This window comes from Bos grunniens, chromosome 3 (genome assembly GCF_055505025.1).
Source record: "Bos grunniens cultivar Pamir isolate PY7600 chromosome 3, Bosgru_T2T1.0, whole genome shotgun sequence".
NCBI lineage: Eukaryota > Metazoa > Chordata > Mammalia > Artiodactyla > Bovidae > Bos > Bos grunniens.
In genome coordinates, this window is record NC_141167.1 from 95,585,657 (window position 1) to 95,612,684 (window position 27,028).

General features: G+C 40.6%; 1 protein-coding gene and 1 pseudogene across 6 annotated transcripts in view; one reads left to right on the forward strand and one right to left on the reverse strand.

Annotated features, from left to right (window-relative positions):
- The window catches only part of MAN1A2 (mannosidase alpha class 1A member 2), a 150,494-nt gene that overhangs the window by 21,815 nt on the left and 101,651 nt on the right, over positions 1 to 27,028 (forward strand). For 4 of the 5 annotated variants that reach the window (XR_015160800.1, XM_086392093.1, XM_086392095.1 and 1 more), the window contains exons 2-3: positions 9,756 to 10,011; positions 26,765 to 26,861. Coding sequence is in view for 4 of the 5 variants with exons in the window: in XM_086392093.1 (XP_086248219.1) it covers positions 9,756 to 10,011; positions 26,765 to 26,861 (353 nt within the window). In the remaining variant the exon portion in view is untranslated. The remainder of the gene's footprint in view (positions 1 to 9,755; positions 10,012 to 26,764; positions 26,862 to 27,028) is intronic. The other variant, XM_086392096.1, reaches the window with a different exon arrangement.
- LOC147376164 (small ribosomal subunit protein eS4, X isoform-like) lies at positions 22,238 to 23,132 on the reverse strand (annotated as a pseudogene). The gene has a single exon (XR_015160801.1). The product of XR_015160801.1 is annotated as a small ribosomal subunit protein eS4, X isoform-like (transcript).

The following is a 27,028-nucleotide window of genomic DNA, read 5'->3' on the forward strand; positions in this document are numbered from 1 at the left end:
AGCCATTCTGCAAAGTTTGAGGGCACAGTCCTGCACAAGACTACCCTTACTTCTGATACCACCTAAAATTTCAGGGGACTCCAAAGTCACCCTCAGGTTTGATAATTTGCTAGGACTCCCAAAACTCACTAAAAGTTATCCATTATAGTGAAGGGATGGAGTTTAAAATCAGCCAAGGGAAAGAAGCACATAGCATATATTCCAGGAAGGTTCCAGATGTAGAGCTTCTAGTGTCCTCTTCTTATAAAGTCAGGACATCAAGTTGTGACAGTGTGTATTGTCACCCAGGTAAGCTCATGTGAGCTTTGGTGTCCAGAGTTTTTGAGGAATGAGTAACTGATTGCCTCCATGAATGAGCAACTTAGTCTCCATGTTGGCTGATACTTTATGATGCAGAACCTCACCCTAAGTTGTTTTGTTGGACTTATTTTGTTTTTTTTTTAGTATGGCTAGCCCCCACCCTGAGACTGTTGGATGTGGCCAACCCCACCCTAAAAGCTGGTGTGGCCAGTACCCACCATAAATAAACAAGGACACATGTATGAAGTAGACAGATTACCTCCCATAAAGTGGCCAGACTTGTCTTAGGACAATGCAGAATTCTTTACTACACGGAAAGATATAAGGCACTGATGAAAAGCAAGAGACAAATGGAAGTTCACCATGATTATCTGTTGAAGATATCAAAGTTACAAAAAAAAAAATCTTAAAAAGATGTAAGTAAAAGGTCATTCAGGTGAAAATAAACATCTAGAAATTTGATCCAACTGATGAAATTTAAAATCTAGAAATTTGGGCACTAAAGTAAAATTTGAGGAGCCTCTTGAAAATGAAATTGAAGTGAGGACAGATTACCTCAAGATGGTGGAGTGAAAGGACATGCGCTCACTCCTTATAAGAACACTGGAATCACAACTAACTGCTGAACAGTCGTCAACAAAGTCAATTCTGGAACCTGCCAGAAAAAATACCCTACACCCAAAGTCAAAGGAGAAATCACAGTACGACGGTTGGAGGGGCACAATTGTGATAAAATCAAATCACATACCCACTGGATGAGCAGCCTACAAACTGGAGAACAATTGCAGCACAGAAGTTCTATTGGAATAAAAGTTCTGAGCCCTATGCCAGGCTGTCCAGTGTGGGGGTATCTGGCAACAGGAGGAAGAGTCCCTAGAGAATCTGGCTTTGAAGTTTAGTTGCAAGACTTCCTCAGGACAGGGGGTGGGGGGAGGGAGACAGAAACTCTGCTCTTGGAGGGCACATACAAAGTCCTGTGTGCACCAGGACCCAGGGGAAAAAAGCTGTGACTCCATACAAGACTGAGCCAGACCTACCTCACCTCAGAGGTGAGGGGTATCTGGTGGCTCATTGCTGGGACCAATACACTGGTGGCAGCAGTTCTGGGAATTACTCATTCATGTGGCCCCTCTAGAGGCCACCATTAGCCTCACTAAACAGCCTGTAGGCTCCAGTGCTGGGACACCTCAGGACAAACAATGAACAGGGAGGGAACACTGCCCCATCCATCAACAGATAAGCACATTAAAGTTTTACTTAGCACAGCCATGCCCACCAAAGGGATAGGGCCAAGCTCTAGGGTACCACCAGTCCCACCCATTAGGAAGCTTGTACAAGCCTACAAGATAGCCTCATCTACCAGAGGGCAAACAGTAGAAGCAAGGAGAAGTACAGTCTTACAGCTTGTGAAACAAAAACCACAATCACAGAAACTTAAGACAAAATGTAATGGTAGAGGATTATGTCCCAGTTTAAGGAATAAGATAATAGCCTAGAAAAACAACCAAGTGAAGTGGAGATAGGCAACCTTTCAGGAAAAAAATTGAGAATAATGATAGGGAAGATGATCCAGTCTTGGACAAAGAATGGAGTCAAGGATTGAGAAGATGCAGGAAATGTTTAACAAAGACCTACAAGAACTAAAAAAAGGTGTTTTTATTCCAACCCCAAAGAAAGGCTATGCCAAAAAATGTTCAAACTACCACACAATTGCACTCATCCCACACGCTAGCAAAATAATGCTCAAAATTCTCCAAGCTGGGCCTCAAAGTATGTGAACTGTGAACTTCCAGATGTTCAAGCTGGATTTAGAAAAGAGGAACCAGAGATCAAATTGCCAACATCCATTGGATCATTGAAAAAGCACGAGAGTTCCAGAAAAACATCTGCTTTATTGACTACGCCAAAGCCTTTGACTGTGTGGATCACAACAAACTGTGGAAAATTCTTCAAGAGATGGGAATACCAGACCACCCGACCTGCCTCCTGAGAAATCTGTATGCAGTTCAAGAAGCAACAGTTAGAACTGGATATGGAAGAAGACACTGGTTCCAAATTGGGAAAAGAATATTGTCACTCTGCTTATTCAATTTATATGCATCATGTGAAATGCCGGGCTGGATGAAGCACAAGCTGTAATGGAGATTGCCGGGGGAAATATCAATAACCTCAGGTATGCGGATGACATTACCCTTTGGCAAATAGAAAAGAACTAAAGAGCCTCTTGATGAAAGTTAAAGAGGAGAGTCAAAAAGTTCGCTTAAAACTCAACATTCACAAAATGAAGATCATGGCATCTGGTCACATCACTTAGCAGATAGATAGGGAGACAGTGGAAACACTGACAGACTATTTTTTTGGGCTCCAAAATCACTGCAGATGATGACTGAAGTCAAGAAATTAAAAGACACTTGCTCCTTAGAAGAAAAGCTATGACCAACCTAGACAGCATATTAAAAGGCAGAGACGTTACTTGGCCAACAAAAGTCCATCTAGTCAAACTAGTCAAAGCTATGCTTTTTCCAGTAGTCATGTATTGATGTGAGTGTTGGACTATAAAGAAAGCTGAGCACCAAAGAATTGATGCTCTTGAACTGTGGTGTTGGAGAAGACTCTTGAGAGTCCCTTGGACTGCAAGGATATCAAACCAGTCAGTCCTCAAGGAAATCAGTCCTGAATATTCATTTGAGAGACTGATGCTGAAGCTGAAACTTTAATACTTTGGTCACCTGATCCGAATTGACTTAATTTGATAAGACCCTGATGCTGGGAAATATTGAAGGCAGGAAGAGAAGGGGATGACAGAGGATGAGACAGTTGGATGGTATCGCTGACTTGATGGACATGAGTTTGAGCAAGCTTTGGGAGTTGGTGATAGGGAAGCCAGGCGTGCTGCAGTCCTTGGGGTCACAGAGTTGGACATGACTGAAGGACTGAACTGAAAAAGAACTAAAGAACGAACAGAGATAAACAATACAGTAAATGAAATGGAAAATACACTAGAAGGATTCAACAGTAGAATAACTTAAGCAGAAGAACAGGTAATTGACCTGGAAGACAGAATGTTGGAAATCACTGCTGAGGAACAGAATAACAAAAAGAATGAAAAGAAATGAAGACAGTATAAGTGACCTCTGGGACAACATTAAATGTACTACCATTTGCATTATAGGAGTCCCAAAAGGAGAGGAGAGAGAGAAAGGATCTGAGAAAATATTTGAAGAGAAAATAGCTGAAAATTCACTTCCCTAACAAGGTCTTCCCTGGTAGCTCAGCTGGTAAATAATCTGCCTCCAATGCAGGAGACCCTGGTTCAATTCCTGGGTTAGGAAGATCCCCTAGAGAAGAGATAAGCTACCCACTCCAGTATTCTTGGGCTTCTCTGGTGGCTCAGATGGTAAAGAATTCGCCTGCAATGTGGGAGACTTGGATTTGATCCCTGGGTTGGGAAGACCCCCTGGAGGAGGGCAAGGCAACCCAGTCCAGTATTCTTGCCTATAGAAATCTCATGGACAGAGGAGCCTGGTGGGCTACAGTCCATGGGGTTGTGAAGAGTCGTACATGATTGAGTGACTAAGCACAGCACAACATTTCAAAGGAAACAATCACCCAAGTTCAGAAGGTGCAGAGGGTCCCAGGTAGGATAAACCTAAGGAGGAACATGCCAAGAGACACATAGTAATCACATTGACAAAAATTAAAGACAAATTTAAAATAATAAAAGCAAGGAAGGAAAAACAACAACATACAAAGGAACTCCCATAAGGTTTTCAGTCGATTTCTGTCCTGAAACTGCAGGCCAGAAGGAAGTGGCTCAATGTATTTAAATGATGAAAATGAAGAACCTACAATCAAGAATACTCTACCCAGTAAGGCTCTCATCCAGATTTAATATAGAAATCAAAAACTTTCAGGTAACAGGAGATGAGGTAGCTCACCACCAACAAAATCACCTTTGCTGAAAATGCTAAAGGAACTCTTTAGCAGGAAAGATACCAGCAACTTAAAACAGCCTTGTGCTACATATATAGATTGCTATATCAAAACCTCACATAAACAGCAAACCCAAAAACTATATATACACAAAAACAGAGATGAAAAGATTTGGTATAATTAATGGCTTACATTTGTATAGAAAATTACAATTTATTAAGTCCTTATACTTACCTTGGATATCACTAGCCAAATGTTCAGTTCAGTCGCTCAGTTGTCTCCGACTCTTTGTGACCCTATGAACCGTAGCACGCCAGGCCTCCCTGTCCATCACCAACTCCCATAGTCTACCCAAACTCATGTCCATTGAGTTGGTGATGCCATCCAACCATCTCATCCTCTGTCATCCCCTTCCCCTCCTGCCCTCAATCTTTCCCAGCATCAGAGTCTTTTCAAAAGAGTCAGTTCTTCACATCAGGTGGCCAAAGTATTGGAGTTTCAGCTTCAACATTAGTCCTTCCCATGAACACCCTTTAAGATGGACTTGTTGGATCTCCTTGCAGTCCAAGGGACTCTCAAGAATCTTTTCCAACACCACAGTTCAAAAGCATCAATTCTTCTGTGCTCAGCTTTCTTTATAGTCCAACTCTCACATCCATACATGACTACTGGAAAAACCATAGCCTTGACTAGACGGACTTTTGTTGACAAAGTAATGTCTCTGCATTTTAATATGCTGTCTAGATTGGTCGTAGCTTTCCTTCCAAGGAGTAAGCGTCTTTTAATTTCATGGCTGCAATCACCATCTGCAATGATTTTGGAGCCCAGAAAAATAAAGTCAGCCACTGTTTCCACTGTTTCCCCATCTATTTCCCATGAAGTGATGGGACTGGATGCCATGATCTTCGTTTTCTGAACGTTGAGCTTTCAGTCAATTTTTTTGCTCTCCTTCACTTTCATCAAGAGGCCCTTTAGTTCTTCTTGACTTTTTGCCAAATGTATTAGGTTAGTATTACCTGTCTTGCTATCTTTATTGAGGAAAGTACTGGTCTTGGAGGTTTTTGAGTGATGTGTGTCAGGTTACAGAGTGAGTTGAGAGCAGAGATGGAACCAGAATCCTAGTCTCCTGACTTTTTGCTTAATTACTTTTACTGCAAGTACCTTTTTCCAACTGCAAAATGATTCTTCTTGGATATGTTCTCTAGGCCTAGGCACAATGTCTTCTGTTGGTAAGCAGGGGGAGAGGGATTGGAAAGCAGTTTGGTGGTACCTGCATATTTACCATAGTTATCTTATCTTTGGAAAAGAGAATGGCAACTCACTCCAGGATTCCTGCCTGGGAAATCCCATGGACAGAGGAGCCTGGTGGGCTACAGTCCATGAGGTCCCAGGAGTCAGACAGGCTGGAGCAACTATCACTATCTTATCTAAGATTTCATTCAGTGCTTATCTGCTGCTGATGCCCTCATCTGCCTGAGTCTCCTGAACAGATCAGCCCAGAATTATCCTTGGATGCATACTGGGGCCAACCTTGTTTCTTCTCTGCCATACTTTTCCTATATCTAGTCTTTCTGCAGATGGATTTTTTTCTTGCTACCCAGACGACCTTGTTTGTTCCCAGTTGTCTGGCTCTGCTGTGATTCCTCCTTTTTTCTCTTGTTTTTTCTCATTAGCCCCTTTTCATAGTGAGCTATCCAATTTTATTTTTCTCTAAATGTTTAACATTTTAAATACTAGGCTGTGAATTGTTTTTTTTTTTTCTCTTGATATATAATTCTGTGGTTTTCAACACATGTTCACATTTGTGTAAGCACAGAAATTAGGGTATGTAACAGTGCTACAATCCAGAAAAACTGTCTTGTATTATTCCTTTATAGTTAACCTCTCCCCTTTCCATAACTCCTGTCATCCACTGATATATATATAAATGTATATATTCATTATTCCTCTGTTTTTGTCTTTTTGAGAATGTCATGTAAAAGCAATTATATAGAATATAACTGTTGATACTGGCTTCTTTCATTCACATACTACCTTTGAAATTCATTCAAGTTGTGTGTTTGAATAGTTTTTTTTTTTATTGCTGAGTAGTTGGCACCCCACTCCAGTACTCTTGCCTGGAGAATCCCATGGATGGAGGAGCCTGGTAGGCTGCAGGCCATGGGGTTGCTAAAAGTCGGACATGACTGAGCGACTTCACTTTCACCTTTCACTTTAATGCATTGGAGAAGGAAATTGCAACCCACTCCAATGTTCTTGCCTGGAGAACCCCAGGGACTGGGGAGCCTGGTGGGCTGCCGACTATGGGGTTGCACAGGGTCGGACACGACAGAAGTGACTTAGCAGCAGCAGCAGTATTCCGGTGGCGACCCACTCCAGTACTCTTGCCTGGAAAATCCCATGGATGGAGGAGCCTGGTAGGCTTCAGTCCATGGGGTTGCTAATAGTCGGACACGACTGAGTGACTTCACTTTCCCTTTTTACTTTCATGCAATGGAGAAGGAAATGGCAGGCCACTCCAGTGTTCTTGCCTGGAGAATCCCAGGGACGGGGGAGTCTGGTGGGCTGCCGTCTATGGGGTCACACAGAGTTGGACACAACTGAAGTGACTTAGCAGCAGCAGCAGAAGCAGTATTCCCATAGGGTGAATGTACCACAGTATAAACAGTGGTTTGTTTAACCATTTACTTTTTGAAAGACATGAAGGTTATTTCCAGTTTTTGCCTGTTACAAATAAAGCTGCTATAAACATTTGTGTATAGGATTCCATCCTCCCCCATTTTTGAAATTGTGGTAAAATATGCATAACATAGGGGCTTCACAGGTGGCATTAGTGGTAAAGAACCCCCTTGCTAATGCAGGAGACATAAGAGATGCAGGTTCAATCCTGGGTTGGGAAGATAACCTGGAGGAGGGCATGGCAACCCAGTCCAGTATTCTTGCCTAGAGAATCTCATGGACAGAGGAACCTGATGGGCTACAGTCCATAGGGTTGCAAAGAATCAGACACAACTGAAGTGACTTGGCGCACACACACATACGCATAACGTAAAGTTTACCATCTTAACTATTTTCACATGTACAGTGCAGTGGTATTAAATGTATTCATATTACTGTGTAACCATCACCACCATCCATCTCCAGAATTCTTTTCATCTTGCAGAACTGAAACTGCTTATCAATTAAACAATAACTTCCCATTTTTTCCTTTCCTCAAGCCTCTCCTAACCATCGTTCTGCTGTTTTTCTGATTTTAACCTACCCTAAGACTCTCACGTAAGTGGAATTAAACGATATTTTTCTTTTTGTGACTGGCTTGTGTATAGGTTTTTATATGAGCATAAGCCTTAATTTCTCTGGGTTAAATGCCCAGGGAATTGCAGGATTCTATGATGGTTACATGTTTAGTTTTTAAAGAAACTGCTAAAGTTTTCCAAAGTGGCTGTACCATTCATTTTACTTTCTCACTAGCGACGTTGTAAGTCTAGGGTTTGAATTAAATTTCTAGAGCGGTAACTCTGGTGACCCCTTAGAGTAGTCATCATTGGATGATTTGGAAAATAGTAACTAACACTCCTGTATTCACTGATGTGGATTGTGGTGGAGGTGGAGAAAAGATTCAGGGCTCGATAGAAACCCAGTAGGTATCTACTGTAGTAGTGGTTTCTAAACTTGTATGCATACCAGAATCATCAGGGGAACTCTTTATAATTCAAATTCATGGATCTCATACAGACATGCTAAGTTGGAATCTGTATTTTTAACAAGGGCTAAAGCAAATTTTAAGTGATCATGCCCACAGTAGTTTGTCCATTGTGTTATAAGGTCTATGGAATTTACAAAATGTAAAAATTTCGGGAGCATATGGGGCTTCCCTGGTGGCTCAGTGGTGAAGAATCCACCTGCCAGTTCAGGAGACGTGTGTTTGATCCCTGGGTTGGGAAGATCACCTGAGGAGGAAATGGCAACCCAGTCCAGCATTCCTGCCTGGAGAATCCCATGGACAGAGGAGCCTGGTGGGCTACAGTCCATGGGGTCACAAAGAGTTGGACATGACTTAGTGACTAAACAACAACAACGTAATGGATATTCAACAAATAAGAAATTTCCAGCCCTCTTATTATCTTTTTCCTTATCTCTCTTTGACCCTATGTTTATATCTCCTTGTCTCTTTTTCACATCAGTTTATGAAGTGATCTTATGTATTTAAAATTTTTTAAAAATTGAAGTAATGTTGATTTACAGTGTTCTGTTAATTTCCAGTGTACAGCAAAGTGATTCAGTTATACACATATGTATTTTTTCATATTCTTTTCCACTTTGGTTTATTATAGGGTGTTGAATATTGGGAGGCCTGGTGTGCTGCAGTCCATTGGGTTGCAAAGAGTCAGATACCACCTGGTGACTGAACAGCAGCAACAACTGAATATAATTCCCTGTACTATACAATAGGACCTTGTTGTTTATTATATGGTCCCCTCTGATACTTAATTCTATTTTTTCAGTTACAAATAATCTCACCTTGGATAAACCTAATTGGCTGTGATACTGCCACTGTGCAAAGCTTAATTCTGTGTTTTATTTTCTCTTCCCCCATCTAGTTTTTCACTGGTCTTTCTTTTTTTTTTCCCCCAATGTGTCTAATAGGTTATTGACTACTACTTTCTCTGTTTTCACTTGGCCCTTAAATTGTAACTTACTAGGTTCCCTCTTCCTACTATGGAAAGTGTTTGCTGCTCAGCATCTGGGGCTTATTTTCTTTCTCATACAAAGATATATTTATCCTGCTCTTGGGGCTTCCCTCATAGCTCAGTTGGTAAAGAATCCGCCTGCAATGCAGGAGACCCCTGTTTGATTCCTGGGTCAGGAATATTCGCTGGAGAAAGGATAGGCTACCCTCTCCAGTATTCTTGGGCTTTCCTTATGGCTCAGCTGGTAAAAAATCTGCCTGCAATGCAGGAAACCTGGGTTCGATCCCTGAGTTGGGAAGATCCCATGGAGAAGGGAAAGGCTACCCACTCTAGTATTCTGCCCTGGAGAATTCCATGGACTGTATAGTTCTGCTGTTGCTGCTGCTGCTGCTAAGTCGCTTCAGTCGTGTCTGACTCTCTGTGACCCCAAAGACAGCAGCCCACCAGGCTCCTCTGTCCCTGGGATTCTCCAGTCAAGAATACTGGAGTGGGTTGCCATTTTTTTCTCCAATGCATGCATGCATGCATGCTAAGTCGCTTCAGTCGTGTCCGACTCTGTGCAACCCCATTGACAGCAGCCCACCAGGCTCCTCTGTCCACAGGATTCTCTAGGCAAAAATACTGGAGTGGGTTGCCATTTCCTTCTCCAACTGTATAGTTCATGGGGTCTCAAAGAGTCAGACACAACTGAGAGACTTTCACTTGTATAGGGAGATCCAAGTCTCTCTCATGGGTTGTTCTTTCTTTTCGATGGCAGGAGTAGAAAACAACTATCAAGGTTTGGTGAAGGAAGCTTTAAGTTTTGTATTTATTTTTCTCCTCTTCTTACAGGGAAGAAGAAGAACGTTTGAGAAATAAAATTCGAGCTGATCACGAGAAGGCTCTAGAAGAAGCAAAAGAAAAATTAAAAAAGTCAAGAGAGGAAATCCGAGCAGAAATACAGACAGAGAAAAATAAGGTAGTCCAAGAAATGAAGATAAGAGAGAAAAAGCCACTGCCAGCAGTTCCTATACCAAACCTTATAGGAACACATGGTGGAGACCCGGAAGATAATGACCTAAGAGAGAAAAGGGAAAAAATTAAAGAGGTAATAAGCTGAGATTTGTGATATGGAGTGGTTAGGGATATAGGTATGCATTTGACTGGGTGTAAGTTTATCTGTCTGTCTGTATTTATGCCATCTGTGGTACAGACTTTGTCATACTTTGATCAAATTGTTTGTTTTGAGGTCAGAATTGTAGTTCAGTTTACAAGATGGCATCAAGTGCTAAAACTCTCTTAATATCAATCATAATTACAGGATACTTAAAATTTTTGATATGATGTTGATTGGATAGTTAAGCTGCTTATCTTGTGTTCAGAGAACTTTTGATACTCAATATTTTATAAATAATGTAGAATAGACCCATAAACAGTTTATCATTTAATAAGAAATTTCATAAATATCTGTTTTCAAGGACCTCTGCTTGTTACTAGTTTCTGAAGAGTTAGCAAGTTTCTGAAGAGCTAGCTTTATGTGTACCATCTTTCAAGGAACCCGTCGTGATACCACTTAACCATACTGCAGATTAAGAACACATCTTTCCAAAGAGTCTCAATGAATTTAATGGGGAAGGATTGATTTCAGCATTATTGAAATTTGTTTGGTCTCAGGAGTCTTTCAGTTTTGTTATTCTAAGGGTTCTTTGGAGATAAAATACCAGAATGAGAAGGAATCTAGTGAATGTTTTAGTAGAACTTTGTTAATTAGAAATCCTGCTAATGCTGGGTAGAGTTTTAGTTTTACTGTTGTGAAGAAACAGATTTTGAAATAGCATAAACAGTATTTAAAATTGATTGTTTATCATAACATAAGACAATACGTTTAGTTCAAATAGGTATCTATTAGGATATATTCTAGTTGTGAATATGGAAGATTTGCAGGTATTTTAGCATCCTTTATGAATTAGTATAAGATATGTACTTTGATTTTACCTTACTCTGGATTCTATGTTTTGTGCTCAGGCTGCTTGAGCCACTTTCTTTGGGCAGTGTTGAGGAAAAGTCAGTGGCACCCCACTCCAGTACTTTTGCCTGGAAAATCCCATGGACGGAGGAGTCTGATAGGCTGCAGTCCATGGGGTCGCTAGAGTCAGACATGACTGAGCGACTTCCCTTTCACTTTTCACTTGCATGCATTGGAAAAGGAAATGGCAACCCACTCCAGTGTTCTTGCCTGGAGAATCCCAGGGACAGGGGAGCCTGGCAGGCTGCCATCCATGGGGTTGCACAGAGTCGGACACGACTGAAGTGACTTAGCAGCAGCAGCAGCAGAGGAGACTTTGATAATATTTTTTAATGTCATTAGAATTTATTGAAATACTTTCTGATGTACGTAATAATTCACATAGATAACACTGTGTGTTTCAGTTCAGTTCAGTCCCTGAGTAGTGTCTGACTCTTTGCGACCCCCTGGACTGCAGCATGTCAGGCTTCCCTGGGGACCTACTACCACCCACAGGTTCAGTGATACACTGGGAGTACTCATAGAACTTAGCAAACTGTTATATTCATGGTTTATTCATTGAAAGCATACAGATTAAAATCAATAGAAAAGGCATATAGGACAAAGTCCAGTAGACCAGGCAAAAGCTTCTCATTGTCCTCTCACAGTGGAATGATATCAGTTCAGTTCAGTTCAGTCACTTAGTCGAGTCCGACTCTTCGTGACCCCATGAATTGCAGCACGCCAGGCCTCCCTGTCCATCACCAACTCCCAGAGTTCACTCAGACTCACGTCCATCGAGTCAGTGATGCCATCCAGCCATCTCATCCTCTGTCGTCCCCTTCTCCTGCCCGAAATCCCTCCCAGCATCAGAGTCTTTTCCAGTGAGTCAACTCTTTGCATGAGGTGGCCAAAGTACTGGAGTTTCAGCTTTAGCATCATTCCTTCCAAAGAAATCCCAGGGCTGATCTCCTTTAGAATGGACTAATTGGATCTCCTTGCAGTCCAAGGGACTCTCAAGAGTCTTCTCCAACACCACAGTTCAAAAGCATCAATTCTTTGGTGCTCAGCTTTTTTCATAGTCCAACTCTCACATCCATACATGACCACAGGAAAAACCATAGCCTTGACTAGACAGACCTTTGTTGGCAAAGTAATGTCTCTGCTTTTGAATATGCTATCTAGGTTGGTCATAACTTTCCTTCCAAGGAGTAAGCGTCTTTTAATTTCATGGCTGCAGTCACTATCAGCAGTGATTTTGGAGCTCAAAAAGATAAAGTCTGACACTGTTTCCACTGTTTCGCCATCTGTTTCCCATGAAGTGATGGGATGGGATGCCATGATCTTCGTTTTCTGAATGTTGAGCTTTAAGCCAACTTTTTTTCTCTCCACTTTCATTTTCATCAAGAGGATTTTGAGTTCCTCTTCACTTTCTGCCATAAGGGTGGTGTCATCTGCATATCTGAGGTGATTGATATTTCTCCCAGCAAACTTGATCCCCGCTTGTGCTTCTTCCAGCCTAGTGTTTCTCATGATGTACTCTGCATAGAAGTTAAATAAGCAGGGTGACAATATACAGCCTTGACGTACTCCTTTTCCTATTTGGAACCAGTCTGTTGTTCCATGTCCATTCTAACTGTTGCTTCCTGACCTGCATATAGGTTTCTCAGGAGGCAGGTCAGGTGGTCTGGTATTCCCATCTCTTTCAGAATTTTCCACAGTTTCTTGTGATCCACACAGTCAAAGGCTTTGGCATAGTCAATAAAGCAGAAATAGATGTTTTTCTGGAACTCTCTTGCTTTTTCAGTGATCCAGTGGATCTTGGCAATTTGGTCTTTGGTTCCTCTGCCTTTTCTAAAACCAGCTTGAACACTTGGAAGTTCACGGTTCACGTATTGGTGAACCCTGGCTTGGAGAATTTTGAGCATTACTTTACTAGCATGTGAGATGAGTGCAATTGTGCAGTAGTTTGAGCATTCTTTGGCATTGCCTTTCTTTGGGATTGGAATGAAAACTGACCTTTTCCAGTCCTGTGGCCACTGCTGAGTTTTCCAAATTTGCTGGCAAATTGAGTGCAGCACTTTCACAGCATCATCTTTCAGGATTTGAAATAGCTCCACTGGAATTCCATCACCTCCACTAGCTTTGTTTGTAGTGATGATTTCTAAGGCCCACTTGACTTCACATTCCAGGACATCTGGCTCTAGGTGAGTGATCACATCATTGTGATTATCTTGGTCTTGAAGATCCTTTTTGTACAGTTCTTCTGTGTATTCTTGCCACCTCTTCTTAATATCTTCTGCTTCTGTTAGGTCCATACCATTTCTGTCCTTTATTGAGCCCATCTTTGCGTGAAATATTCCCTTGGTATCTCTAATTTTCTTGAAGAGATCTCTGGTCTTTCCCATTCTGTTGTTTTCCTCTATTTCTTTGCATTGGTCTCTGAGGAAGGCTTTCTTATCTGTTCTTGCTATTCTTCAGAACTCTGCATTCAGATGCTTATATCTTTCCTTTTCTCCTTTGCTTTTCGCTTCTCTTCTTTTCACAGATATTTGTAAGGCCTCCCCAGACAGCCATTTTGCTTTTTTGCATTTCTTTTCCATGGGGATGGTCTTGATCCCGGTCTCCTGTACAGTGTCACGAACCTCTGTCCATAGTTCACCAGTCACTCTATCTATCAGATCTAGTCCCTTAAATCTATTTGTCACTTCCACTGTATAATCATAAGGGATTTGATTTAGATCATACCTGAATGGTCTAGTGGTTTTCTCTACTTTCTTCAACTTAAGTCTGAATTTGGCAATAACGAGTTCATGATCTGAGCCACAGTCAGCTCCTGGTCTTGTTTTTGCTGACTGTATAGAGCTTCTCCATCTTTGGCTGTGAAGAATATAATCAATCTGATTTTGGTGTTGACCATCTGGTGATGTCCATGTGTAGAGTCTTCTCTTGTGTTGTTGGAAGAGGGTGTTTGCTATGACCAGTGCATTTTCTTGGGAAAACTCTATTGGTCTTTGCCCTGCTTCATTTCATATTCCAAGGCCAAATTTGCCTGTTACTCCGGGTGTTGCTTGACTTCCTACTTTTGCATTCCAGTCCCCTATAATGAAAAGGACATCTTTTTTGGGTGTTAGTTCTAAAAGGTCTTGTAGGTCTTCATAGAACCATTCAGCTTCTTCAGCGTTACTGGCTGGGGCATAGACTTGGATTACTGTGATATTGAATGGTTTGCCTTGGAAACGAACAGAGATCATTCTGTCATTTTTGAGATTGCATCCAAGTAGTGCATTTCGGACTGTTTTGTTGACCATGTTGGCTACTCCATTTCTTCTAAGGGATTCCTGCCCGCGGTAGTAGATATAATGGTCATCTGAGTTAAATTCACGCATTCCAGTCCATTTCCTAGAATGTTGACATTCACTCTTGCCATCTCCTGTTTGACCACTTGTAATTTGCCTTGATTCATGGACCTGACATTCCAGTTTCCTAAGCAATATTGCTCTTTACAGCATTAGACCTTGCTTCTATCACCAGTCACATCCACAACTGGTTATTGTTTTTGCTTTGGCTCCATCCCTTCATTCTTTCTGGAGTTATTTCTCCACTGATCTCCAGTAGCATATTGGGCACCTACTGACCTGAGGAGTTCCTCTTTCAGTATCCTGTCATTTTGCCTTTCATACTGTTCATGGGGTTCTCAAGGCAAGAATACTGAAGTGGTTTGCCATTCCTTTCTCCAGTGGACCACATTCTGTCAGACCTCTCCACCAGACCCACCCTTCTTGCTTGGCCCCACGGGTATGGCTTAGTTTCATTGAATTAGACAAGGCTGTGGTCCTAGTGTGGTTAAATTGACTAGTTGTCTGTGATTATGGTTTCAGTGTGTATACCCTCTGATGCCCTCCTGCAACACCTACCATCTTACTTGGGTTTCTCTTACCTTGGACGAGGGGTATCTCCTCACCGTTGCCCCTCCTGACCTTGAACATGGAGTGATATGGACGGTGCTTAATTCTCCCAGAAATGATATGTGGCAGTATGTGTGATGTATTACCAACCAGAGAAGTAAACCTGAGCCTTGGTGTCCAGGTTTTTGGTTTTTTTTTAATAATTATTTTTTATTCAGTTCAGTCACTTAGTTGTGTCCGACTCTTTTTGACCCCATGGATTGCAGCATTCCAGGCTTCCCTGTCCATCACCAACTCCTGAAGCTTGGTCAAGCTCATGTCCATCGAGTTAATGATTCCATCCAGCCATCTCATCCTATGTTGTCCCCTTTTCTTTCTGCCTTCAATCTTTCCCAGCATCAGGGTCTTTTCCAGTGAGTCAGTTCTTCGCATCAGGTGGCCAAAGTATTGGAGTTGGAGCCTCAGCATCAGTCCCTCAAATAAATACTCAGGACTGATTTCCTTGAAGACTGATTATTTGATGTCCTTGCAGTCCAAGGGACTCTCTGAAGAGTCTTCTCCAGCACCAGAGTTCAAGAGCATCAATTCTTTGGTGCTCAGCTTTCTTTATAGTCAAATTCTCACATCCATACATGACTACTGGAAAAAACATAGCTTTGACTAGACGGACCTTTGTTGGCAAAGTAATGTCTCTGCTCATTAATATGCAGTCTAAGTTGGTGATAGCTTTTCTTCAGGGAGCAAGCATCTTTTAATTTCATGGCTGCAATCACCATCTACAGTGATTCTGGACCCCTAAAAAGCCAAGTCTGTCACTGTTTCCATTGTTTCCCCATCTATTAGCCATGATGTGATGGGGCCGTATGCCATGATCTTTGTTTTTTGAATGAGTTTTAATCCAGTTTTTTCACTCTCCTCTTTCACTTTCATCAAGAGGCTCTTTAGTTCTTCTTCACTTTCTGCCATAAGGGTGGTGTCATCTCCATATCTGAGGTTGTTGATATTTCTCCTGGCATTCTTTAACCCAGCTTGTGCTTCATCCAGCCCAGCATTTTGTGTGATGTACTCTGCATATAAGTTAAATAAGGAGTGTGACAGTATACAACCTTGACATACTCCTTCCCCAGTTTGGAAGCACTCTTGTTCCATGTCCAGTTCTAACTATTGCTTCTTGAGCTGTGTACAGATTTCTCAAGAAGCAGATCAGGTGATCTGGTATTCCCATCTCTTTCAGAATTTTCCACAGTTTGTTGTGATCCACACAATCAAAGGCTTTGGTGTAGTCAATAAAGCAGAAGTACATGTTTTTCTAGAACTCTCTTGCTTTTTCTATGATCAGTGGAAATTGGCAATTTGATCTCTGGTTCCTCTGCACATTCAAAATCCAGCTTGAACATCTGGAAGTTCACAGTTCACATACCGTTGAAGCCTGGCTTGGAGAATTTGGAGCATTACTTTGCTAGCGTGTGGGATGAGTGCAATTGTGCGGTAGTTTGAACATTCTTTGGCATTGGTCTTCTTCGGGATTGGAATGAAAACACCTTTTCCAGTCCTGTGGCTACTGCTGAGTTTTCCAAATTTGCTGTCATATTGAGTGCAGCACTTTCACAGCATCATCTTTTAGGATTTGAAATAGCTCAACTGGAATTCCATCACCTCCACTAGCTTTGTTTGTAGTGGTGCTTCCTAACGCCCACTTAACTTTGCACTCCAGGATGTATGGCTCAAGGTGAGTGATCACACCATCGTGGTTATCTGGGTCATGAAGATCTTTCTTGTATAGTTCTTCTGTGTATTCTTGCCACCTCTTCTCAGTATCTTCTGCTTCTGTTAGGTCCATACCATTTCTGTCCTTTATCGAGCCTATCTTTGCATGAAATGTTCCCTTGGTATCTCTAATTTTCTTGAAGAGATCTCTAGTCTTTCCCATTCTGTTGTTTTCCTCTATTTCTTTGCATTGGTCTCTGAGGAAGGCTTTCATATCTCTCCTTGCTAATCTTTGGAACTCTGCATTCAGATGGGTATATCTGTCCTTTTCTCCTTTGCCTTTAGCTTCTCTTCTTTTCTCACATCTTTGTAAGGCCTCCTCAGAAAATCATTTTGCCTTTTTGCCTTTCTTTTTCTTGGGGATAGTCTCGATCACTGCTTCCTGTAGAAGGTCACTAACCTCTGTCCATAGTTTCAGGCACTCTGTCAATTCTAATCCCTTGAATCTATTTGTCACTTCTACTGTATAATCATAAGGGGTTTTGTTTAGGTCATACCTGAATGATCTAGTGGTTTTCCCTACTTTTTTCAGTTTAAGTCTTGAATTTTGCAGTAAGAGATCATGATCTGAGCTACAGTCACCTCCAGTCTTATTTTTGCTGACTGTATAGAGCTTCTCCATCTTCAGCTGCAAAGAATATATTTAATGTGATTTTGGTATTGGCCATCTCATTATGTCCATGTGTAGAGTAGTTTCTTGTGTTGTTGGAGGAGGATGTTTGCTATGATCAGTGCATTCTTTTGGCAACACTGTTTGCCTTTGCCCTGCTTCATTTTGTACTCCAAGGCCAAATTTTCCTGTTACTCCAGGTATCTCTTGACTTCCTACTTTTGCATTCCAGTCCCCTATGATGAAAAGGACATCTTTTCTGGGTGTTAGTTCTAAAAGGTCTTGTATGTCATCATAGAGCTGTTCTGCTTTACCTTCTTTGGCATTAGTGGTTGTGTCATAGGCTTGGATTACTGTGATGTTGAATGATTTGCCTTGGAAACAAACAGAGATCATTCTATCATTTTTGAGATTGTACCTAGTACTGCATTTCAGACTGTTGACTATGAGGGCTACTCCATTGCTTTTAAGGGATTCTCGCCCACAGTAGTAGATATAATGATCGTCTGAATTTAATTTGCCCATTCCAGTCCATTTTAGTTCACTTATTCCTAAAATGTCGATGCTCACTCTTGCCAGCTCCTGTTGGACCACTTCCAATTTATCTTGATTCATGGACCTACATTCCAGGTTTCGATGGAATATTGTTCTTTACAGCATCAGACTTTACTTCCATCACCAGTCATATCCACTAGTGGGCATTGTTTTTGCTTTTACTCTGTCTCTCCATTCTTCCTGGAGTTATTTCTCATTCTTTTCCAGTTGCATATTGAGCACCTATCAGCCTGGGGAGTTCCATCTTTTAGCATCATTTCTTTTTGCCTTTTCATACTGTTCATGGGGTTCTCAAGGCAAGAATACTGAAGTGGTTTTCCATTCCCTTCTCCAGTGGACCATGTTTTGTCAGAACTCTTCACTATGACTTGTCTGTGTTGGGTGGCCATGGCTTATAGTTTCATTGAGTTAGACAAGGCTGTGATCCATGTGATCAGTTTGGTTAGTTTTCTGTGATTGTGGTTTTCATTCTCTCTGCCCTCTGACGGATAAGGACAAGAGACTTATAGAAGCTTCTTGATGGGAGAGACTGACTGGGGGGAAACTGCGTCTGATTGGTGCGGCCTTGCTCAGTAAATGTTTAATCCAATTTCCTGTTGATGGCTGGGGCTCTGTTCCCTCCCTGTTGCTTGGCCTGAGACGAAACTGTGGTAGAGTTAATGTACCTGGTAATGGCAGCCTCCTTCAAAAGGACTTGTGCACATATTGTTGTATTCTGTGTCTCTGACCCCATAGCTGACCCCATAGCAGGCCACTGTTGATCCACGTGTCTGCTGGAGACTGCTGGACACTCATGGGCAAGTTTGCTCCTTGTGGAGACTCTTCCTTTCTTCTGGCTCCTGGTCTGCTAAAGGTTTTGTTTGTGTTCTCCAAGAGTCTGCTTCCCCAGCCCTACAGAAGTTCTATAATCAAATCCCACTGGCCTCCAAAGTCAGATTTCCTGGGGGTTCTCAGTCCCTTTGCCAGATCCTCAGGTTGGGAAATCTGTTGCTTTGTGCTGTGCTTAGTTGCTCAGTTGTGTCCAACTCTTTGTGATCCCATGGACTGTAGCCCACCAGGCTCCTTTGTCCATGCGGATTCTCTCAGTAAGAATACTGGAGTGGGTTGTCATGCCCTCCTCCAGGGGATCTTCCCAACCCAGGGATCAAACCCAGGTCTCCCTAATTGCAGGCAGATTCTTTACCATCTGAGCCACCAGGGAAGCCCATGTAGGCTTGGCCCATGTAGTCTTAATTAAGCCCATGTAGTCTTAATTCTCCAGTCCCTCCAGAGATCAGGCTGATTCCATGTGTTTCAAGGTCCCCACCATAAATCACATTATTAGCATAAACTGTCTGACATGACTCAAGGCTTTAGGTAAACAAAAATGCTCTTCACAGGCAGAATAATAAAAGTTTAGAGGTTATTTTCCAGGAGCCTGGCTTAGGCCAAATCTTTTCTGAGGATGTGTAAGGTTTGGACAACCCAGACCTGCTGAGTGAATCCTTTAGATAACATCGCGTTATCTAGTGTTCTTGTAGATTAACATAAAACTTAAGAATCCCTGTGCAGGGTCCTGTTAAAAATTATGGTTGACGCCTTAGCAAGGAGAGAAAGTTGAGACCTAACCTGCAGGGGAAGATGCTAATAAGAGGCAAGGTGATGTGCATTACCTGCAGAATATCTGAAAAAGTTTCAAGAATTAAAGCACTATTTACTTCTGAAGGCAGGGGTATAAAATAGAGCTGGAAAAGGATTATTTGAAAGTTTTAAAAGGAGCTTTTAACCCCTAAATCTCCAATTCTGTCCTCCCTTTCCTAAAAGAAAACTAAACGTTTACTTTTGGATGGATAAATTAGAGAAGATCTAGATTTGGGAAATACCAGGTATGGTATGGCTGAGGGGAAGGGGCAGAAGTTATTCTAAAAAAATGAAGAGTGCTGGAGGTAGAGAGCATTAAGTGAAAAATGGATTCTGAATATTGAGACAGCTTTATTCTGCTAGACTTTTAAAATTCTGCTAATCAAATTTATTTTCAGTAAGCAGGAAAATGAAGGATTTTTCTCTGGGGAGACCTGACTATGACTGGCACAAGAGGAAAGAGTTACTCTGTTCTTCAGTAAAATGCCCCATGGGTTTCACCTGATCTCCCTAAGATGAAACTCAGTCAACAAGTCTAGCCTGTTCATTGACAGCCTTTGATTATTTTATAAGTGCTTTACTCATATGTGAAGAGCAAACCAAAGAACACCTGACATGTATAGAAAGTTTGTTACATGAGAGAAATGGAAGAAAAGAATTTAGAGCATACAAAAACCATGCAGGGACCAGAATACATGTATCTAAAAAGAATTAACATCTTTAGAGTGCCAAAAAACTAAATTTATAAAATGCGAATTAGTTATAAAAAGGAACATTTACAGAATAAGAAAGAGTTCTTGGAAAATAAAAATGTGATAGTTTTAAAATTCAAGAGAAGAATTGGAAGATAAAATTGAGCATCTTTCTCAGAAGGACAAAATTCAGTTCAGTTCAGTTGCTCAGTCGTGTCACAAAAGGTTGAGAAAATAAGAAAAATGATAAGATCAGTCTGTAACATCTAATAAATGATTGATTAGTGGTTTTGAAAAGAGAACATGGAAAATAGAGGGGAAGAATTCAGAGACACAGTTCAAAGGTTCCTACTGAAATTTTAGAACGAAGTTTTAGAAAATTTTAGAAAAAGTGGCATAACAGATCCTAAAAGTTTATAGAGAAAAAAATAGTTCCACCCAAAAGATTGGGATTGTGTATAATGGCACATTAGATTCTTCAACAATAATATTAGAAACTGAAAGAGTGTGGAGCTAAGGCTTAGAAAGAATTATGTATTCAGCCAAATTATGACTCAAATCTGAGGGAAAAATATTTTTAGACATTTTGTCAGATTGCTACTAGAAAATATGCTTCAGCATAAAAATAGGGATATAAAGTGATTTTGGAAACAGGTGATCTGTCACTAGAGAGAGAAAGCAAGGGCACTGTCAGGATTGTGAAAATGGGAATCAGGAGGATGCTGGCTGTACTTCAGGTAGAGGGAACGGAACTCCCCTTTAGAGTAGGAGGAAGGAGCCTCAGAAAGGATTTATCAGAGAATAAACTGAAACTGATAGTTTTCTGGTGTGTTTGATAATTTTGAGAGAGGTTTTGAAACTCATTTAATTTGGAAGTAAATTAATAATTTTTACTAAAACTACATCAATAATAAACCCCACCAAACTTCAGACCAGTAGTTAACAGCAGGGAAAACAAAAATTGAACAAATTAATATATCAATAGTAATATAAGAAAAAAACTGTTAACTATATTGAAAGAGTGAGACAGGGAATATAAATGGAAAAGTATATATAGGGGTGGGTTGATAGTTTATAAGAAAGCTAAATTAACTACAGGGGCATATAGTAAACAGCTAAAATTTTTTTTTAAATCAAGAACTCACCCTGTAAACTATACAGGGGTAAATAGAAAAACGGGTGAAAGTTTAAGTAATTGGCTCAGGAAAAGGGGAAGTTAGGAAAGTGGGGAAGATAGGACAGGCTATTAGAATTTTTAAAAATTCAACATCATTGAGACATATTTTATGTACCGTAAAATGTGTCTATTTTAAGAGTTCAGCTTGATGAGTTTGGACAGTTGTACACACCGGTGTAACAATTGCAGTCAAGCTGTGAATACATCCATCATCTCAAAATAGTTTGTGTCCCTCTTCAGTCAGTTCACCCGATTCCTTGGCCCCAGGCAACTACTGATCTGCCTTTAGTCATTTAAGATTAGATTTGTCTTTTTTAGAGTTTCAATCAAACGGTCATCCTCTATCGTTCCCTTCTCCTGCCCCCAATCCCTCCCAGCATCAGTCTTTTCCAACACCACAGTTCAAAAGCATCAATTTTTCGGTGCTCAGCTTTCTTTATAGTCCAACTTTCACATCCATACATGACTACTGGAAAAACCATAGCTTTGACTAGATGGACTTTTGTTGGCAAATGTCTCTGCTTTTTAATATGCTGTCTAGGTTGGTCATAGCTTTTCTTCCAAGGAGCAAGTGTCTTTTAATTTCATGGCTGCAGTCACCATCTACTGTGATTTTGGAACCCTAAAAAATAAAGTTTCTCACTGTTTCCATTATTTCCCTGTCTATTTGCCATGAAGTGATGGAACCAGATGCCATGATCTTAGTTTTCTGAATGTTGAGTTTTAAGCCAGCTTCTTCACTCTGTTCTTCCACTTTCATCAAGAGGCTCTTTAGTTCTTCACTTTCTGCCATAAGGGTGTTGTCATCTGCATATCTGAGGTTATTGATATTTCTCCTGGCAATCTTCATTCCACCTTGTGCTTCTTCCAGCCTGGCATTTTGTATGATGTACTCTGCGTATAAGTTAAATAAGCAGAGTGACAGTATATAGCTTTGACATGCTCCTTTTCCTATTTGGAACCAGTCTATTGTTCCATGCCCAGTTCTAACTGTTGCTTCTTCTTTTTTTTTTTTTTTCTTCACTTGATATTATCTTTAATTACAAAGACTTTTCCAATCACATCACATAGAGATCATTTTATCCACTGCTCTGTTTGGCTGCCAATCTCTTATCTCTCTCCTCAGCAATGGTAAGGTGAATACCCTTTCCACGGGGAAGAGAGATCCACGGTTTGTTGCCTTTGCCAATAACGAAAATGTTTTGAGAGCCGTTTGGCAAAGCTGTTGCCATTCGCATCTTTCACATGAACTACATCAAAAGAACCTGGATGCCTCTCCCGGTTTGTAATCATACCAATTCTTCCCAGGTTAGCACCTCCAGTCACCATGCACAGGTTACCAGTGTCAAATTTGATGAAATCAGTAATCTTGCCAGTCTCCAAGTCAGTCTGAATGGTATCATTCACCTTGATGAGGGGATCAGGGTAATGGATGGTACGAGCGTCATGGGTTACCAGATGAGGGATTCCTTTGGTTCCCACAAATATCTTTCTTACTTTGCACAATTTATACTTGGCCTCCTCAGGTGTAATACGATGAACAGCAAAGCGACCCTTGGTGTCATAGATCAAACGAAAATTCTCTCCAGTCTTATCAATGCTGATGACATCCATAAAACCAGCAGGGTAGGTTATATCTGTGCGGACTTTGCCATCGATCTTAATGAAATGCTGCATGCAAATCTTCTTTACTTCATCTCCAGTTAGGGCATACTTAAGTCTACTCCTTAGGAAAATGATTAGGGGGAGACACTCCCTTAGCTTGTAGGGGCCGGTAGATGGACAAGGGGCAAACACACCAGTCAGTTTATCCAGCATCCAATGTTTTGGAGCTGCTACGCGTTTCAGGTGCTTCTTGGGACCCCGAGCCATGGCTGCGCTAGGCACGAAAAGAACCTAACTGTTGCTTCTTGAGCTGCATACAGATTTATCAGGAGGCAGGTCAGGTGGTCTGGTATTCCCATCTCTTGAAGAATTTTCCACAGTTTGTTGTGATCCATCCAGTCAGCTTTGGTATAGTCAGTAAAGCAGAAATAGATGTTTTTCTGGAACTCTTGGGCTTTTTTGATGATCCAACAAATTTTGGCAATTTGATCTCTATCTTTTTAAAATCCAGCTTGAACATCTGGAAGTTCACAGTTCACATACTGTTGAAGCCTGACTTGGAGAATTTTGAGCATTACTTTGCTAGCATGTGAGATGAGTGCAATTGTGTGGTAGTTTGAACATTCTTTGGCATTGCCTTTCTTTGGGATTGGGATGACCTTTTCCAGTCCTGTGGCCACTGCTGAGTTTTCCAAATTTGCTGGCATATTGAGTGCAGCACTTTCACAACATCATCTTTTAGAAATAGCTCAACTGGAATTCTATCACCTTCACAAACTTTATTCGTGGTGATGCTTCCTATGGCTCACTTGACTTCACATTCCAGGATGTCTGGCTCTAGGTGAGTGATCACACCACCGTGATCATCTGGGTCATGAATATAGTTTTTGGATAGTTCTTCTGTGTATTCTTGCCACCTCTTCTTAATGTCTTCTGCTTCTGTTAAGTCCACACCATTTCTGTTCTTAATGGTGCCCATCTTTGCATGAAAAGTTCCCTTGGTATCTCTGATTTTCTTTCCCATTCTATTGTTTTCCTCTATTTCTTTGCATTGATCGCTGAGGAAGGCTTTCTTATCTCTCCTTGTAATTCTTTGGAACTCTGCATTCAGATGGGTTTATCTTTCCTTTTCTCCTTTGCCTTTTGCTTCTCTTCTTTTCTCAGCTATTTGTAAGGCCTCATAAGACAACCATTTTGCCTTTTTGCATTTCTTTTTCTTGGGGATGGTCTTGATCACTGCTTCCTGTACAATGTCACGAACCTCTGTATTCTTCAGGCACTCTGTCTATCAGATCTAATCCTCTGAATCTATTTGTCTCTTTTACTATATAATCATAAGAGATTTGATTTAGGTCATACCTGAATGGTCTAGTGGTTTTCCCTATTTTTTCAGTTTAAGTCTGAATTTTGCAATATAAAGTTCATGATCTGAGCCACAGTCAACTCCCCTGTTTTGTTTTTGCTGACTGTATAGAGCTTCTGCAACTTTGCCTGCAAAGAATATAATCAATCTGATTTTGGTATTGACCATCTGGTGATGTCCATGTGTAGAGTCTTCTCTTGTGTTGTAGGAAGAGGATGTTTGCTGTGACCACTGCGTTCAGCTTATCTCTTATTTAGCACCAGAGGATTCATACCAGAGTGAAACCTTATAAATGCAGTGAATGTGGTAGAACCTTCAGCCAGAATGCAAACCTCAGAAAATACCAGCGAACTCATATCGGAGAAAAGCCTTGCAAATGTACTGAGTATGAGAAAGCCTTCAGTGACTGTTCAACAAGTGACCCTTGTTGGTTTTCTTTAATTTCTCTTAGCAGCAGTGTTTTGTAGGTCTTAGTGTATAGTTCTTGCACATATTCTATTTCATGTTTTTTGATGTTTTATAGATGTAATTGTTTTTGAATATCCATTTCTGATCACAACTAGCATGTAGAAATGTATTTGATTTTAGTTTGCTGAACTTGAATTTTTTTTTTTTTACTGCAGTCATCTGTTAGTTTATTGGCTTTTTAAGATTGCTTAGGGTTTTCCTTGTACATAGTCACATGCTTTGTGAATAGAGGTACTTTTTCCTTTTTGATTTTTATGCCCTTTGTTCTTTTTCTTTTTGCACTGGCTAGCACTTTCAGTAGATTATTGAAAAGAAGTGGTGAGCATGCATGTATTTGATTTGTTCTCAACCTTAGAAGTAGGGTCTTCTGCCATTACGTATGATGGCTGCTGTAGGGTTTTTTTTGAAGATGCCCTTTAGTAAGTTGAGGATGTTGCCTGTAATTATAGTTTTCTGAGAGTTTTTTTTTTTTTTTTAAGCATGACTGGGTGTTGAATTTTACAGATGCTTTGTCTACATCTAAAAAGATGATTGTATGTTTTTTTCCCTTTTATTTGTTAACATGGTGAAATATGTTGATGGGTTTTTGAATGTTAAATTCACTTATATTCCTGACTTAAATTGCACATGGTCATTGTGTAGTATCCTTTTTATGTATTGTTAATTTTTGTTAAGGAATTTTGCATCTTTGTTTTTAAGATATATTGATTTTTAATTTCCTTGTAATATTTTTGCCTAGTTTTCAAATGTCTGAGTAGGCTGCAAAAAAAGTTGAGAAATGTTTTAATGAATATTATGTTTGATACACCATAAGCTACTATTACATAATTAAACTGATATTTAATTAAATACTCTGCTGTTGTATAGGTTAGTACTCACTGGGTTGAAAGAAACCCAGTTCAAACTAATTGATATAAAAATATTTATTAGCCTAGCGCTCTAAACCAGGGCTTCAAATTTGGCTCAGTCCAACCCTGTAGATGTTATTGTCAACAGATATGTATATCTCTATTTTCTTTTGTTACTTCATTTCTCCATGTTGGGAGAGTTAGCCCCCCTCAGCTCCAGGATTATATATTGCATAGGTCTTGAGATTGCAAAACAAGGGAGTCCTTTGTCTCATGGTATCTGTAACAATATGTGTGAAAGGACTTGATTGCCTTTACTGGATCACATGTACCCAGTCACTTAGTGTAGGTCAGGGATTGATTGGCAGGCTGCAACCTGCTGGCCAAACTCTGCCTGCTTCCTGGTTTTTAAAAACACAGTTTAATTGGAGCCCAGTCATGCTCATTTGTTTACATATTGTCCAGGGCTGCTTCTTGCTGCAGTAGCTGAGTTTAGTGCATATATACCGTATAGACGTCAAGGTCTAAAATACTTTATAGGAACAGTTTGCTGATCTTTGGTCTAAAGATTAGGGATACTCTAGCCAGGCTGTGTTCATTGATTGTGGAATCAGAGCCCATTTTTGACAGCTCTGTCATGGTTACAGTGAGGGAAGGGGAGCTGTTTCTGAAAGGATTATGCTATGCTATGCTAAGTCACTTCAGTCGTGTCCGACTCTGTGCGACCCTGTAGACGCCCACCAGGCTCCCCCGTCCCTGGGATTCTCCAGGCAAGAACACTGGAGTGGGTTGCCATTTCCTTCTCCAGTGCACGAAAGCAAAAAGTGAAAGGGAAGTCACTCAGTTGTGTCCGACTCCTAGCGACCCCATGGACTGCAGCCCACCAGGCTCCTCTGTCCATGGGATTTTCCAGGCAAGAGTACTGGAGTGGGGTGCCATTGCCTTCTCCATCTGAAAGGATTGGCAGTTCCTAAAAGGAAAGAATGCCAAATAGATACTTTGCTCCCCAATAAAAAGAGCTTCTTTATTACACCTATTTTTTTGTTCTGTTGTGTAGACTTAAGTTAAACATGATTATATATGTTTTCACATTGACACCGATGTTAACAGAATAATATACTAATGTAGGAGATACAGGAGAATGTGTAAGGATATAGTAATAGAATCTTTAAATTGCATGAAATGTAAGGATAACAGTCTGTGAAAAATGTAAATTGATGGGTTATAATTTTTCTTTTCTCAGATGATGAAACATGCCTGGGATAATTACAGGATATATGGATGGGGGCATAATGAACTCAGACCTATTGCAAGGAAAGGACACTCCACTAATATATTTGGTAAGGCTGCTTTTTTACTGTTTTTATTTTAAAAATAGGATCTAACTATTTAGTTACTTTCTAAAACCTGAGTACAGTAGTCCCTGCTTATCTAAGCTTTTGTTTTCTTTCTATTTCATTTACTTATGGTCAATCTCAGTCTGAAAATATTAAATGGAAATTTTCTG